General features: G+C 44.4%; 1 protein-coding gene across 1 annotated transcript in view; it reads left to right on the top strand.

Annotated features, from left to right (window-relative positions):
• The first annotated feature begins 343 nt into the window (after positions 1-343).
• LOC139540490 (copine-5-like) overlaps positions 344-16,181 on the top strand; it is a 318,345-nt gene continuing 302,507 nt past the window's right edge. The window contains exons 1-2 of the mRNA XM_071344363.1: positions 344-895; positions 1,033-1,273. Coding sequence (XP_071200464.1) covers positions 1,164-1,273 — 110 coding nt within the window. The 5' untranslated portion in view covers positions 344-895; positions 1,033-1,163. The remainder of the gene's footprint in view (positions 896-1,032; positions 1,274-16,181) is intronic.

Genomic DNA, 16,181 nt, shown 5'->3' with positions numbered 1-16,181 from the left:
TTAGAGACAGTCTGCAGATCCCCTGTGTGTTCATAAGTCTCCACGGAAAACGAGTTGTATTGCTCTATAAAAGCATCACTATCCTCTGTGGCTTAGAGACAGTCTGCAGATCCCCTGTGTGTTCATAAGTCTCCACGGAAAACGAGTTGTATTGCTCTATAAAAGCATCACTATCCTCTGTGGCTTAGAGACAGTCTGCAGATCCCCTGTGTGTTCATACGTCTCCACGGAAAACGAGTTGTATTGCTCTATAAAAGCAGCGCTAGCAGCGCAGGCGGCGGGGGAGCTGTCCACTACTGTGGTGCTGAAACGAGGCGCACTTTTAATGAAGATTTATTGCCACTCACAGTAATGTAACGACAACACTGACTGAATTAATCGACAACTGAAATGACAGACGGTGTCATTAACGATCTGCAAAATGCATCCGTTGGACTCAGCCATATATAATGATGGGTTCGTTGCGCTGTAAATGATTGTCTGACAGACAGAATAAATTAGGCTATTTTTATAACGTAGCTTTAAGGTGAATCCACAGAAACACCACGGATATATGTGTCAAAATAGATGACCAGCTATGACACCTGAATGAAGGCATTACAGAAGCATCCAGCTGTGCGCATATAGCCGGGAGGCTGGCTGGGAACGCCCGCGTGGAATCGCATGTGGGCGGGAGGATGGGAAATGGAGGGAGGTGGAGGGGAGAGTAGTAGTGTAGTGTAGAAACCTGCGTTCTCTCTCTTCAGTCTCCGGTCCGCTCAGTCTGCTCATCAGCCGATGGAGTAGAGCTCCTCTTGACACGCAGAGAGCAGGTCACCAGGTTACTCCCCTATGATGTGCTGCCTGCTGTTACCGTGAGCGTTGCGGTATCAGCTGTAGCTAGCGCGGCAGAACGGTAGGTCGCTTCCAGGGTCTCCCCAGCCTAAACGGCACTATCTATGGATAGTTCGTCAAGTGCGCTTCTCCAGAGGGCTGTTGGTGTCCAGTTTCCCTGAATCTCTCTCTCTGTCTCTCCCTGGCTGGCTCTCTCAGTGTTATCGCGACCCACCGGGAGTTTGGACACGACACAATCACCACCCAACACGCGTTCGACCGGGGCCAGGCTGTGCGAGTCACGGATCGCTCCCGAGCCGCCCCGCGCGCTCGCCCTCGCGCTTGCCCCTATGGAGGGGGACGTGATGGACAAGCTGGAGGACATGGCCTCGGTGTACGAGTTCGACCCGATCACCGGGAACATCCCCGCCACTAAAGTAGAGATAACCGTCTCCTGCAGGTGAGTTAACCCCAGTGCACCGGGAGCCTTTCATCTCCAGTAGTGCTATTCTTGTTGTAGTCAGTTGGGGACACAGAATGGAAACAAAGTCCACTTGTTTGAATATCTTTTCTCACTTTTGTGAGTGTGGTGAGTGAGTGCTGTGATGTTTGGCAACACCTTTAAAATACACATTTTTTCCACAAAATGTGATAATGAACAACACTCAGCAAGTAGTCTTCAACTCCTATTGCGTCCTAACTGGCCATGCGTTATGGTACGGGGTTCTAGAAATATAGAACATGGATAGGGAAGATTCTCTGACAGTGGAGGGGTTTTGGGTGGGAACTGCTATATCTGTATTCAACCAAGGTAGGGTGCGGCTGAGTAATACAAGACGGGGAGTTGTCGGTATCGCAGAAATTGGACCGCAGTTATTCAACTGCGTCCCTGCTATTTATTTTTTAAATATATTTTTTAAGGGTTCTACTTCACATCATTTATTTTTTTAAATTATGGGTCAATTCTTTGAGTGAGGAAAGTTACACTTGGATTGAAAACAATGAGAGGCATCTACTCTGGTAGATTTCTGCTCTTTGCTTGTCTATTATGGAGGTCATATTCATTCTACATACAGATGTGGGATCTTCATTTGAGACACTTTGCCACAGCAGGAAAATAATGTAGCAACTGGAAATGTGAATTATTATGTGGATTATAATTAATGGACATTTTTGTAGGGGTTGATACATTTTTGTTAAGGAAAAATCAAGTCTGACATTTTGAAGTGGAAATTACAAACTTCAAAATCCTATTTAACCCTCAAAGAAACTACACGTTTTACACTTCCTCCATTGCAGAAAAGTTATCCTGCAACAGGGTGATCAAATAAAGCTCCAACATCTGTTCATCACTCCTCATCCATCCCCTCTTTAGAAACATTAGCTAGCTGGATGAATCATGAATAAATCAGCTGCACTGTGTCATCATGCATTGGCTAATGATGGTGTTTTTGTTGTTGTTAATGGTTATGAATGACCCTGTACTCCAGTGTATATTAGTCTACAGGTTTCAGGACTACGTGCATTTTGATGCACCCTCAGTGTATGTGTGGTACAGTGAGGGAAAAAAGTATTTGATCCCCTGCTGATTTTGTACGTTTGCCCACTGACAAAGAAATGATCAGTCTATAATTTTAATGGTAGGTTTATTTGAACAGTGAGAGACAGAATATCAACAAAAAAATCCAGAAAAACGCATGTCAAAAATGTTATGAATTGATTTGCATTTTAATGAGGGAAATAAGTATTTGACCCCTCTGCAAAACATGACTTAGTACTTGGTGGCAAAACCCTTGTTGGCAATCACAGAGGTCAGACGTTTCTTGTAGTTGGCCACCAGGTTTGCACACATCTCAGGAGGGATTTTGTCCCACTCCTCTTTGCAGATCTTCTTCAAGTCATTAAGGTTTCGAGGCTGACGTTTGGCAACTCGAACCTTCAGCTCCCTCCACAGATTTTCTATGGGATTAAGGTCTGGAGACTGGCTAGGCCACTCCAGGACCTTAATGTGCTTCTTCTTGAGCCACTCCTTTGTTGCCTTGGCCGTGTGTTTTGGGTCATTGTCATGCTGGAATACCCATCCACGACCCATTTTCAATACCCTGGCTGAGGGAAGGAGGTTTTCACCCAAGATTTGACGGTACATGGCCCCGTCCATCGTCCCTTTGATGCGGTGAAGTTGTCCTGTCCCTTTAGCAGAAAAACACCCCCAAAGCATAATGTTTCCACCTCCATGTTTGACGGTGGGGATGGTTTCTTGGGGTCATAGGCAGCATTCCTCCTCCTCCAAACACGGCAAGTTGGGTTGATGCCAAAGAACTCCATGTTGGTCTCATCTGACCACAACACGTTCACCCAGTTGTCCTCTGAATCATTCAGATGTTCATTGGCAAACTTCAGACGGGCATGTATATGTGCTTTCTTGAGCAGGGGGACCTTGCGGGCGCTGCAGGATTTCAGTCCTTCACGGCATAGTGTGTTACCAATTGTTTTCTTGATGACTATGGTCCCAGCTGCCTTGAGATCATTGACAAGATCCTCCTGTGTAGTTCTGGGCTGATTCCTCACCGTTCTCATGATCATTGCAACTCCACGAGGTGAGATCTTGCATGGAGCCCCAGGCTGAGGGAGATTGACAGTTCTTTTGTGTTTCTTCCATTTGCGAATAATCACAGAAACTGTTGTCACCTTCTCACCAAGCTGCTTGGCGATGGTCTTGTAGCCCATTCCAGCCTTGTGTAGGTCTACAATCTTGTCCCTGACATCCTTGGAGAGCTCTTTGGTCTTGGCCATGGTGGAGAGTTTGGAATCTGATTGATTGATTGCTTCTGTGGACAGGTATCTTTTATACAGGTAAGAAACTGAGATTAGGAGCACTCCTTTTAAGAGTGTGCTCCTAATCTCCGTTCGTTACCTGTATGAAAGACACCTGGGAGCCAGAAATCTTTTTGATTGAGAAGGGGTCAAATACTTATTTCCCTCATTAAAATGCAAATCAATTTATAACATTTTTGACATGCATTTTTCTGGATATTTTTGTTGTTATTCTGTCTCTCACTGTTCAAATAAACCTACCATTAAAATTATAGACTGATAATTTCTTTGTCAGTGGGCAAACGTACAAAATCAGCAGGGGATCAAATACTTTTTTCCCTCACTGTATGTGTCGATGTGGGTGTGTCTGTAAGTCTGTGTTAAGTGATGCGAGAATCCACAATGCTGTGTGCGTGCATATGCACATGTGCATTTTTTGTCTATTTTAGATGAGTGATGAATCGGAGCTAGATTCTGTATTCCGTCACAAACCAGCAAGGCAGTGCTCTTTTCAAGGCCTCAGGTCATAAAACACCACTTCCATTCATCCTTCCTTCCTTCCTTCCTTCCTGTGTGTTATTTTAGTCACTAAAATGTATCTGTTTGGTCTTGTCCCACCGAGCTATCTAGTGACTATAACTGTGTCTCTCTGGATAAGAGCGTCTGCTAAATTACTAACTGAGTCTCTAGATAAGAGCGTCTGCTAAATGACTAACTGAGTCTATGGATAAGAGTGTCTGCTAAATTACTAACTGCGTCTCTGGATAAGAGCGTCTGCTAAATGACTAACTGAGTCTCTGGATAAGAGCGTCTGCTAAATTACTAACTGAGTCTCTGGATAAGAGCGTCTGCTAAATGACTAACTGAGTCTCTCTGGATAAGAGTGTCTGCTAAATGACTAACTGAGTCTCTCTGGATAAGAGCGTCTGCTAAATGACTAACTGAGTCTCTGGATAAGAGCGTCTGCTAAATTACTAACTGAGTCTCTGGATAAGAGCGTCTGCTAAATTACTAACTGAGTCTCTGGATAAGAGCGTCTGCTAAATTACTAACTGCGTCTCTGGATAAGAGCGTCTGCTAAATGACTAACTGAGTCTCTGGATAAGAGCGTCTGCTAAATTACTAACTGAGTCTCTGGATAAGAGTGTCTGCTAAATTACTAACTGCGTCTCTGGATAAGAGCGTCTGCTAAATGACTAACTGAGTCTCTGGATAAGAGCGTCTGCTAAATGACTAACTGAGTCTCTGGATAAGAGCGTCTGCTAAATTACTAACTGCGTCTCTGGATAAGAGCGTCTGCTAAATGACTAACTGAGTCTCTGGATAAGAGCGTCTGCTAAATTACTAACTGAGTCTCTGGATAAGAGCGTCTGCTAAATTACTAACTGAGTCTCTGGATAAGAGTGTCTGCTAAATGACTAACTGAGTCTCTCTGGATAAGAGCGTCTGCTAAATTACTAACTGAGTCTCTGGATAAGAGCGTCTGCTAAATTACTAACTGAGTCTCTGGATAAGAGCGTCTGCTAAATTACTAACTGAGTCTCTGGATAAGAGCGTCTGCTAAATTACTAACTGCGTCTCTGGATAAGAGCGTCTGCTAAATGACTAACTGAGTCTCTGGATAAGAGCGTCTGCTAAATTACTAACTGAGTCTCTGGATAAGAGTGTCTGCTAAATTACTAACTGCGTCTCTGGATAAGAGCGTCTGCTAAATGACTAACTGAGTCTCTGGATAAGAGCGTCTGCTAAATGACTAACTGAGTCTCTGGATAAGAGCGTCTGCTAAATTACTAACTTAGTCTCTGGATAAGAGCGTCTGCTAAATTACTAACTGAGTCTCTGGATAAGAGCGTCTGCTAAATGACTAACTGAGTCTCTGGATAAGAGTGTCTGGTAAATGACTAACTGAGTCTCTGGATAAGAGTGTCTGGTAAATGACTAACTGAGTCTCTGGATAAGAGCGTCTGCTAAATTACTAACTGAGTCTCTGGATAAGAGCGTCTGCTAAATGACTAACTGAGTCTCTGGATAAGAGTGTCTGGTAAATGACTAACTGAGTCTCTCTGGATAAGAGCGTCTGCTAAATTACTAACTGAGTCTCTCTGGATAAGAGCGTCTGCTAAATTACTAACTGTGCATCACATTCATCTCTCTCCTCTGCGTCCCCCGCCTCCCCCTCAGGTAATCACAGAAGCACAGAGGGAGAATCAAACATTACCAACCATCCCCATTCTCCCCGTAGTGTCCTCACCTTCCTTTCCATCTCTAACCAGATCCCAGCCAAGGACACAGCTAGGCTGTATTGAGAAACAGACACTGCATCTGCTTGCCTGTGAGGGGCTAGAAAACTCAAGGACACACACACACACACACACACTCCTCTGTTGTAGAGCAGTGGGAGCCTGTTGAGGGTTGGAGAGGGACTGAGCCCTAACAAGACTCTACTGTATTATTGAACACTGGGAGGGTCGGTTACACTGCTGTATGTTTCACTGCATCCGGAGGTAAAATGTTCACAGTACCTTGAGAATGGCAGCAGCTGAAACATTGGAGCTGCCTGATTACAGTATATTGAATTCAATAACACATGGATCATTACATTAAACAAGAACGAATGTGTACTTTTTTTTAATGTGTGTGTGCCTCTACATAGAGGTAAAACACTGTATTAGCAATGTCTCAGAGTAGGAGCCCTGATCTGTGATCAATTTCACCTTTTAGATCATACAGAATAAGGTTATATGGACAGGGAGGACCTGATCCTAGATCAGCACTATGACTGAATACTGGTCCTTTTAGATCACATGGACAGGGAGGACCTGATCCTAGATCAGCACTATGACTGAATACTGGTCCTTTTAGATCACATGGACAGGGAGGACCTGATCCTAGATCAGCACTATGACTGAATACTGGTCCTTTTAGATCACATGGACAGGGAGGACCTGATCCTAGATCAGCACTATGACTGAATACTGGTCCTTTTAGATCACATGGACAGGGAGGACCTGATCCTAGATCAGCACTATGACTGAATACTGGTCCTTTTAGATCACATGGACAGGGAGGACCTGATCCTAGATCAGCACTATGACTGAATACTGGTCCCTTTAGATCACATGGACAGGGAGGACCTGATCCTAGATCAGCACTATGACTGAATACTGGTCCTTTTAGATCACATGGACAGGGAGGACCTGATCCTAGATCAGCACTATGACTGAATACTGGTCCCTTTAGATCACATGGACAGGGAGGACCTGATCCTAGATCAGCACTATGACTGAATACTGGTCCTTTTAGATCACATGGACAGGGAGGACCTGATCCTAGATCAGCACTATGACTGAATACTGGTCCTTTTAGATCACATGGACAGGGAGGACCTGATCCTAGATCAGCACTATGACTGAATACTGGTCCTTTTAGATCACATGGACAGGGAGGACCTGATCCTAGATCAGCACTATGACTGAATACTGGTCCTTTTAGATCACATGGACAGGGAGGACCTGATCCTAGATCAGCACTATGACTGAATACTGGTCCTTTTAGATCACATGGACAGGGAGGACCTGATCCTAGATCAGCACTATGACTGAATACTGGTCCTTTTAGATCACATGGACAGGGAGACCTGATCCTAGATCAGCACTATGACTGAATACTGGTCCTTTTAGATCACATGGACAGGGAGGACCTGATCCTAGATCAGCACTATGACTGAATACTGGTCCTTTTAGATCACATGGACAGGGAGGACCTGATCCTAGATCAGCACTATGACTGAATACTGGTCCTTTTAGATCACATGGACAGGGAGGACCTGATCCTAGATCAGCACTATGACTGAATACTGGTCCCTTTAGATCACATGGACAGGGAGGACCTGATCCTAGATCAGCACTATGACTGAATACTGGTCCTTTTAGATCACATGGACAGGGAGGACCTGATCCTAGATCAGCACTATGACTGAATACTGGTCCCTTTAGATCACATGGACAGGGAGGACCTGATCCTAGATCAGCACTCCTACTCTAAGACACTTTATGAGAAAGAAGTGGCTTTGATTTTTTTTAAATTAACTAGGCAAGTCAGTTAAGAACAAATTCTTATTTACATTGACGGCCTACCCCGGATGACACTAGGCCAATTGTGTGCCGCCCTATGGGACTCCCAATCACAGCCAGATGTGATATAGCCTGGATTCGAACCAGGGACTGTAGTGACGCCTCTTACGTTGAGATGCAGTGCCACTCGGGAGCCCTCTGATTCACTTAATGCACTCACCAAGTGAATGTATTTGTTAGCTGAGGCATGCTTAACACTCGAAGTTAACAAAAGAAACTTCTGGACAGCTAGAGGGGGCACCCACCCACACAGATTGTTAGAGTGAGTTTGTGTGATCACGTGCAATTTAATCTCATTGCGCTCAGTGATCTCATTCAGCATTTGGTGTCATTCATTCAGCTAAATACTGTAGTTGGATTCAGACAAAGGGAGTTTGGGGTTTATCATTGGCACCTTGTCTCTTCCTATTGCAACGGTGTAATTGGTGAATCATTTATTTTAGTGAAGGTATGTGTGATTGTTCCGGTGTGTTACACGTTGGTTGTATTCTCCAGTGAGTGACAGAGCACGTGTGGGTGTTCACTCAGTCTTAGTGTCAGTGTTCAATATGTGAATGAAATCTATTTAGTCATGTTCCTTTTATATGGCCCACATGATGAAATCATTATATATATTTCTTTTTTTTACACACATTTCTATAACGGCCGTGTAATATGCGGTGCTAATGGGACATTTATGGTGCAAAGCAATTCATCTTGGAATGTAATTTCTCCACCTCTGTGTCACCAAACGACACATTCATCCCATCGAAAATTCCACCGAATCTGTACATTCCACATGGCATCATACATCAATCTGTCACGCTTCTCAAGTCTTTCCACATCCAACCAATGAGCAGTTCAAGGCATTACAACTCTATGTGAATAGCTTTTGTTAAGGCTGTTGCCGGATCCATTGTGAGTCAGAATGGCAGTGAGAGAAATACATCCACGGTGTATTACTGGCAGGGCTCCAGTACTTCTCCTGTACTCTACCATAGGTAATACTCTGGTCCTGTTGACAATGTACTGTACTCTACCATAGGTAATACTCTGGTCCTGTTGACAGTGTACTCTACTCTACCATAGGTAATACTCTGGTCCTGTTGACAGTGTACTCTACTCTACCATAGGTAATACTCTGGTCCTGTTGACAGTGTACTGTACTCTACCATAGGTAATACTCTGGTCCTGTTGACAGTGTACTCTACTCTACCATAGGTAATACTCTGGTCCTGTTGACAATGTACTCTACTCTACCATAGTTAATACTCTGGTCCTGTTGACAATGTACTGTACTCTACCATAGGTAATACTCTGGTCCTGTTGACAGTGTACTCTACTCTACCATAGGTAATACTCTGGTCCTGTTGACAGTGTACTGTACTCTACCATAGGTAATACTCTGGTCCTGTTGACAGTGTACTCTACTCTACCATAGGTAATACTCTGGTCCTGTTGACAGTGTACTGTACTCTACCATAGGTAATACTCTGGTCCTGTTGACAATGTACTCTACTCTACCATAGGTAATACTCTGGTCCTGTTGACAATGTACTGTACTCTACCATAGGTAATACTCTGGTCCTGTTGACAATGTACTCTACTCTACCATAGGTAATACTCTGGTCCTGTTGACAATGTACTCTACTCTACCATAGGTAATACTCTGGTCCTGTTGACAATGTACTGTACTCTATCATAGGTAATACACTGGTCCTGTTGACAATGTACTGTACTCTACCATAGGTAATACTCTGGTCCTGTTGACAGTGTACTCTACTCTACCATAGGTAATACTCTGGTCCTGTTGACAATGTACTGTACTCTACCATAGGTAATACTCTGGTCCTGTTGACAATGTACTGTACTCTACCATAGGTAATACTCTGGTCCTGTTGACAATGTACTGTACTCTACCATAGGTAATCCACTAGTCCTGTTGACAATGTACTGTACTCTACCATAGGTAATACTCTGGTCCTGTTGACAATGTACTGTACTCTACCATAGGTAATCCACTAGTCCTGTTGACAATGTACTGTACTCTACCATAGGTAATCCACTAGTCCTGTTGACAATGTACTGTACTCTACCATAGGTAATACTCTGGTCCTGTTGACAATGTACTGTACTCTACCATAGGTAATACTCTGGTCCTGTTGACAGTGTACTGTACTCTACCATAGGTAATACTCTGGTCCTGTTGACAGTGTACTGTACTCTACCATAGGTAATACTCTGGTCCTGTTGACAGTGTACTCTACTCTACCATAGGTAATACTCTGGTCCTGTTGACAGTGTACTGTACTCTACCATAGGTAATACTCTGGTCCTGTTGACAGTGTACTGTACTCTACCATAGGTAATACTCTGGTCCTGTTGACAATGTACTGAACTCTACCATAGGTAATACTCTGGTCCTGCTGACAATGTACTGTACTCTACCATAGGTAATACTCTGGTCCTGTTGACAATGTACTGTACTCTACCATAGGTAATACTCTGGTCCTGTTGACAATGTACTGTACTCTACCATAGGTAATCCACTAGTCCTGTTGACAATGTACTGTACTCTACCATAGGTAATACTCTGGTCCTGTTGACAATGTACTGTACTCTACCATAGGTAATCCACTAGTCCTGTTGACAATGTACTGTACTCTACCATAGGTAATACTCTGGTCCTGTTGACAATGTACTGTACTCTACCATAGTTAATACTCTAGTCCTGTTGACAGTGTACTGTACTCTACCATAGGTAATACTCTGGTCCTGTTGACAATGTACTGTACTCTACCATAGTTAATACTCTAGTCCTGTTGACAATGTACTGTACTCTACCATAGGTAATACTCTGGTCCTGTTGACAATGTACTCTACTCTACCATAGTTAATACTCTGGTCCTGTTGACAATGTACTGTACTCTACCATAGGTAATCCACTAGTCCTGTTGACAATGTACTCTACTCTACCATAGGTAATACTCTGGTCCTGTTGACAATGTACTGTACTCTACCATAGTTAATACTCTGGTCCTGTTGACAATGTACTGTACTCTACCATAGGTAATACTCTGGTCCTGTTGACAGTGTATAGTCATCACAAAAATTGGTCTTTTGAGACACCTGTAATATTTGTATTTATTAGGGATCCTCATTAGCTGTTGCCAAGGCAGCAGCTACTCTTCCTGTGGCCCAAACACATCAAACCACCCACATGACATATAAAACAACAGATAAAAGTGAACTGTTTGTACTGAATGAGCTAAAGATAAAACAGTACACCATATAACATCCCTACACCACCACATATCCACAACACAACATTTTGCAGGGTTAAATGGCGCTAGAGAAAAATGCTGATGTTTAACGTGTCCCCAACCAATTGTGTTTCTTTGCGTTGTTTGTAACTGATTTTTAAACTTATTTTGTACATAATGTTGCCGCTACCATCTCTTATGACCGAAAATAACTTCTGGACATCAGGACTGTGATTACTCACCACAGACTGGCAGAATCCTGTTTTTCGTTTAACGAGCCCGACGTGAATGATATACTGCTTCCCCGTGAACAGGCCCAGATCCCCGTGATTTGCGTAAAGAGAAGGTGTAGAAAAAGGGGCCAAATATGGCAGGCTGCCTTCTAAGAATTCATAGGCGATTGAATAAATCCCCACTTCCTTCCATTCTGCTAGAAAACGTGCAATCTTTGGAAAATAAAATCGATGACCTTTCGCGGAAGATTAAACCACCAACGGGACATTCAAAACTGTAATATCTTATGCTTCACGGAGTCGTGGCTGAACGACGACATTATCAACATACAGCTGGCTGGTTATATGCTGCACCGGCAGGATAGAACAGCGGCGTCTGGTAAGACAAGGGGCGGCGGACTGTATCTTTTTGTAAATAACAGCTGGTGCTTGATATCATTGTAAGCCTGCCACACAAACACACTATACGATACATTTATTAAACATAAGAATAAGTGAGTTTGTCACAATTCAGCTCGTGGGAAGTGACAAAGAGCTCTTATAGGACCAGGGCACAAATAATAATATAATAATCAATCATTTTGCTCTTTATTTAGCCATCTTACATATAAAACTGGCCCTCTATTCCCTATAAAGTGCACTATGATCTTCAACTAACATATTTATGCATGTTGCCATATGAAACCAGCCACTTTCTCTGTCTATCTGATGGATGTTCCCCAAATGGCATCCTATTCCCTTCATAGTGCACTTCATAGGGAGTAGAGGGCCATTTGGGACTCATTTTATATCTGATGGCTCGTCACTGATCTGGGGCAGATACGACCGCAGCACATCACACTGTGAAGAGAGAGAGAGAGGAAGAATGTGTGTGTGTGTGTGTGTGTGTGTGTGTGTGTGTGTGTGTGTGTGTGTGTGTGTGTGTGTGTGTGTGTGTGTGTGTGTGTGTGTGTGTGTGTGTGTGCGTGCGTGCGTGCCTGCCTGCCTGCCTGCCTGCCTGCCTGCGTGCGTGCGTGCGTGCGTGTTTGTGCGTGCGTGCGTGCGTGCGTGCGTGCGTGCGTGCGTGCGTGCGTTTGTGCGTGCGTGCGTGTGTGAAACTGCGATGCTTTGAGGATGTTGAAGGCAGATTGGCATGTGGAGAAGTGGAAAGACGGAGAGGCAGTCTGTTGCTTAAGATCTCTTCAGGACATGGCCAGGCACAGATGGTCACACACACACACACACACCAGCACACATACACACACTCACGCACACATATACACACACTCACGCACACACACGTGAGAGGTAGAGAGGTAGACTGATGAAGTGTTTTATTGGAGTTGCTAATGCCTTTACCACTCTCCCTTTCCCCTGGTTTACTTTGTTAACATTATTACCTTCCTAGTACTAGATAGATACATCAAGATGGTGCCGATAGACATGGCCGCTCTGTTTCTGGCTCCTAAGCAACTTTGCACATTTTTGTTGCTGTGGTTGTTATTTCTCACATTATTAGCCCAGAGGGTTTTTTGCATTATTACATACAGCCGGAAATAACTTTTGGATATCAGAGCGGCGGTAACTGCGACCAGAAATACAACTTTCCTGAATTGTATCCTTTGTTTGTACCCACCCAAGGCAATTTAACTTATACCAGAGGCTGCTCCAAAACGCCGCCGGTGGAGTAGAGATATTCGGAGTGGACTTTTAGTCCAACTCAGGAGGCGTACACAACTACCACCGCTTCCGAGTCTATTACTCGCTAATGTTCAGTCGATGGATAATAAAGTTGATGAGCCCAGGGCGAGGATCTCCTTCCAGAGAGACATCAGGGACGGTAACATACTCTGTTTCACGGAATCATGGCTCTCTCCGGATATACTGTCCCCATCTATACAGCTGGGTTCTCAGTACATTGCGCAGATTAGAATAAAGAACTCTCTGGGAAGAAGAAAGGTGGAGGTGTATGTTTCATGATTAACTACTCATGGTGTGATTGTGGTAACGTACAGGAACTCAAGTCCTTTTGTTCACACAACCTAGAATACCTCTCAATGAAATGCTGACCGCATTGCCTCTCAAGAGAATTCTCTTCGGTCATCGTCATAGCCGTGTATGTTCCCCCTCAAGCCGATACCACGACGGCTCTCAAGGAAATACACTGGACTTTGTGCAAACCGGAAACCACATATCCCGAGGCAGCATTTATTGCAGCTGGTGACTTTAACAAAGTGAACTTGAGGAAAATGCTGCCGAAGTTCCATCAACACATTGCCTGCAGTACTCACGCTTCAAAAACTCTCGACCATTGTTACGCTCCCTTCCAAGATGGCTACAAGGCCCTCCCCCGCCCTCTCTTCAGCAAATCAGATCACGACTCCATTCTACTCCTCCTTTCCCATAGGCAGAAACTCAAACAGGAAGTACCCCTGCTAAGGTCTATTGAACGCTGGTCTGACCAATCGGAATCCATGCTTCAAACTTATTTTGATCACGCGGACTGGGATATGTTCCTGATTGTCTCTGGGAACAACATTGACGTATACACTGACAGTGACTGAGTTCATCAGGAAGTGTATAGGGGATGTTGTTCCCACTGTGATGATTAAAACCCATCCAAACTAAAAACCGTAGTTAGACAACGGCATTTAACCACAGCAAGGTGACTGAGAATATGGTTGAATACAAACAGTCCAGTTATGACTAAGCTAAACACATTCTTCGCCCGCTTTGAGGATAACACAGTGCCAATGACGCGGGCCACTCCAGGGGACTGTTGTTCTCCGTGGCCAACGTCAGTAAGACATTTAAGCTTGTTAACCCTCACAAGGCTGCCGGCCCAGGCGGCATCCCTAACCGTGTCCTCTGAGCATGCGCAGACCAGCTGGCTGGATTGTTTACGAACATATTAAATCTCTCCCTATCCCAGTCTGGATGTCCACAATTGTTCAATTTGCATACCGCCACAATAGATCCATGGATGATGCAATCGCTATCGCCATCACACTGCATACTGCCCTGTCCCATCTGGACAAGAGGAATACCTATGCAAGAATGCTGTTCATTGACTACAGCTCAGCCTTCAACACCATAGTACCCTCCAAGCTCATCATTAAGCTTGAGGCCCTGGGTCTGAACTGCCCTGTGCAACTGGGTTCTGGACTTCCTAACTGGCCGCCCCCAAGTGGTGAAGGTAGGCAACAACACCTCCACTTCGCTGACCCTCAACACAGGGGCCCCTGTGTGTGTGTGCTCAACCCCCTCCTGATCTCAAATCAAATCAAATGTATTTATATAGCCCTTCTTACATCAGCTGATATCTCAAAGTGCTGTACAGAAACCCAGCCTAAAACTCCAAACAGCAAGCAATGCAGGTGTAGAAGCACGGTGGCTAGGAAAAACTCCCTAAAAACTCCCTACTTCCTGTTCACCCATGAATGCTTGGCCATGCACGCCTTCAACTCAATCATCAATTTTTCAGACGACAACAGTGGTAGGCCTGATTACCAACAACGACAAGACAGCCTACAGGGAGGAGGTGAGGGCCCTGGCAGAGTGGTGCCAGAAAAATAACCTCTCCCTCAATGTCAACAAAATGAAGGAGCTGATTGTGGACTTCAGGAGACAGCAGAAGGAGCATGTCCCCATCCACATCGATGCGGCTGCAGTGGAGAAGGTGAAAAGCTTCAAGTTCCTTGGCGTACACATCACTGACAATCTGAAATGGTACTCACACAGACAGTGTGGTGAAAAAAAGGCACAACAGCCCCTCTTCAACCTCAGGAGGCTGAAGAAATTCAGCTTGGCCCCTAAAACCCTCACAAACTTTTACAGATGCACCATTGAGGGCATCCTGTCGGGCTGTATCACTGCCTGGTATGGCAACTGCACCGCCGGCAACCTCAGGGCCATCCAGAGGGTGGCGCGGTCAGCCCAACACGTCACCGGGGGCACACTGCCTGCCTTCCAGAAAGGCCACGAAGATCATCAAGGACCTCAGCCACCCGAGCCATGGCCTGTTCACCCCGCTATCATCCACAAGGCAATGTCAGTACAGGTGCATCAAAGCTGGAACAGAGAGACTGAAAAACAGCTTATATCTCAAGGCCATCAGACTGTTGAATAGCCATCACTAGCCGGCCTCCACCCAGTACCCTGCCCTGAACTTAGTCACTGTTACTAGCCAACTACCACCCGGTTACTCAACCCTGCACCTTAGAGGCTGCTGCTCTATGTACATAGTCATGGAACACTGGTCACTTTAATAATGTTACATTCTGTTTTACCCATTTCACATATATATACTCTATTCTAGTCAAGACTTATCCTATATAACTACTGCTGTACATATAGTATTCTATCTATGTATTCCACAGAAATACTACATACTATCCACATACTGTCAATACATCCCATCATGTATACAGTGGGGCAAAAAAGTATTTAGTCAGCCACCAATTGTGCAAGTTCTCCCACTTAAAAAGATGAGAGAGGCCTGTAATTTTCATCAACTATGACAGTCAAAATGAGAGAAAAAAATCCTGAAAATCACATTGTAGGATTTTAATTTATTTATTTGCAAATTATGGTGGAAAATAAGTATTTGGTCACCTACAAACAAGCAAGATTTCTGGCTCTCACAGACCTGTAACTTCTTCTTTAAGAGGTTCCTCTGTCCTCCACTCGTTACCTGTATTAATGGCACCTGTTTGAACTTGTTATCAGTATAAAAGACACCTGTCCACAACCTCAAACAGTCACACTCCAAACTCCACTATGGCCAAGACCAAAGAGCTGTCAAAGGACACCAGAAACAAAATTGTAGACCTGCACCAGGCTGGGAAGACTGAATCTGCAATAGGTAAGCAGCTTGGTTTGAAGAAATCAACTGTGGGAACAATTATTAGGAAATGGAAGACATACAAGACCACTGATAATCTCCCTCGATCTGGGGCTCCACGCAA

Source organism: Salvelinus alpinus, chromosome 2 (assembly GCF_045679555.1).
Source record: "Salvelinus alpinus chromosome 2, SLU_Salpinus.1, whole genome shotgun sequence".
Lineage (NCBI taxonomy): Eukaryota > Metazoa > Chordata > Actinopteri > Salmoniformes > Salmonidae > Salvelinus > Salvelinus alpinus.
The sequence above is the reverse complement of the archived record's forward strand: the minus strand, read 5'-3'. Positions and strand labels throughout refer to the sequence as shown.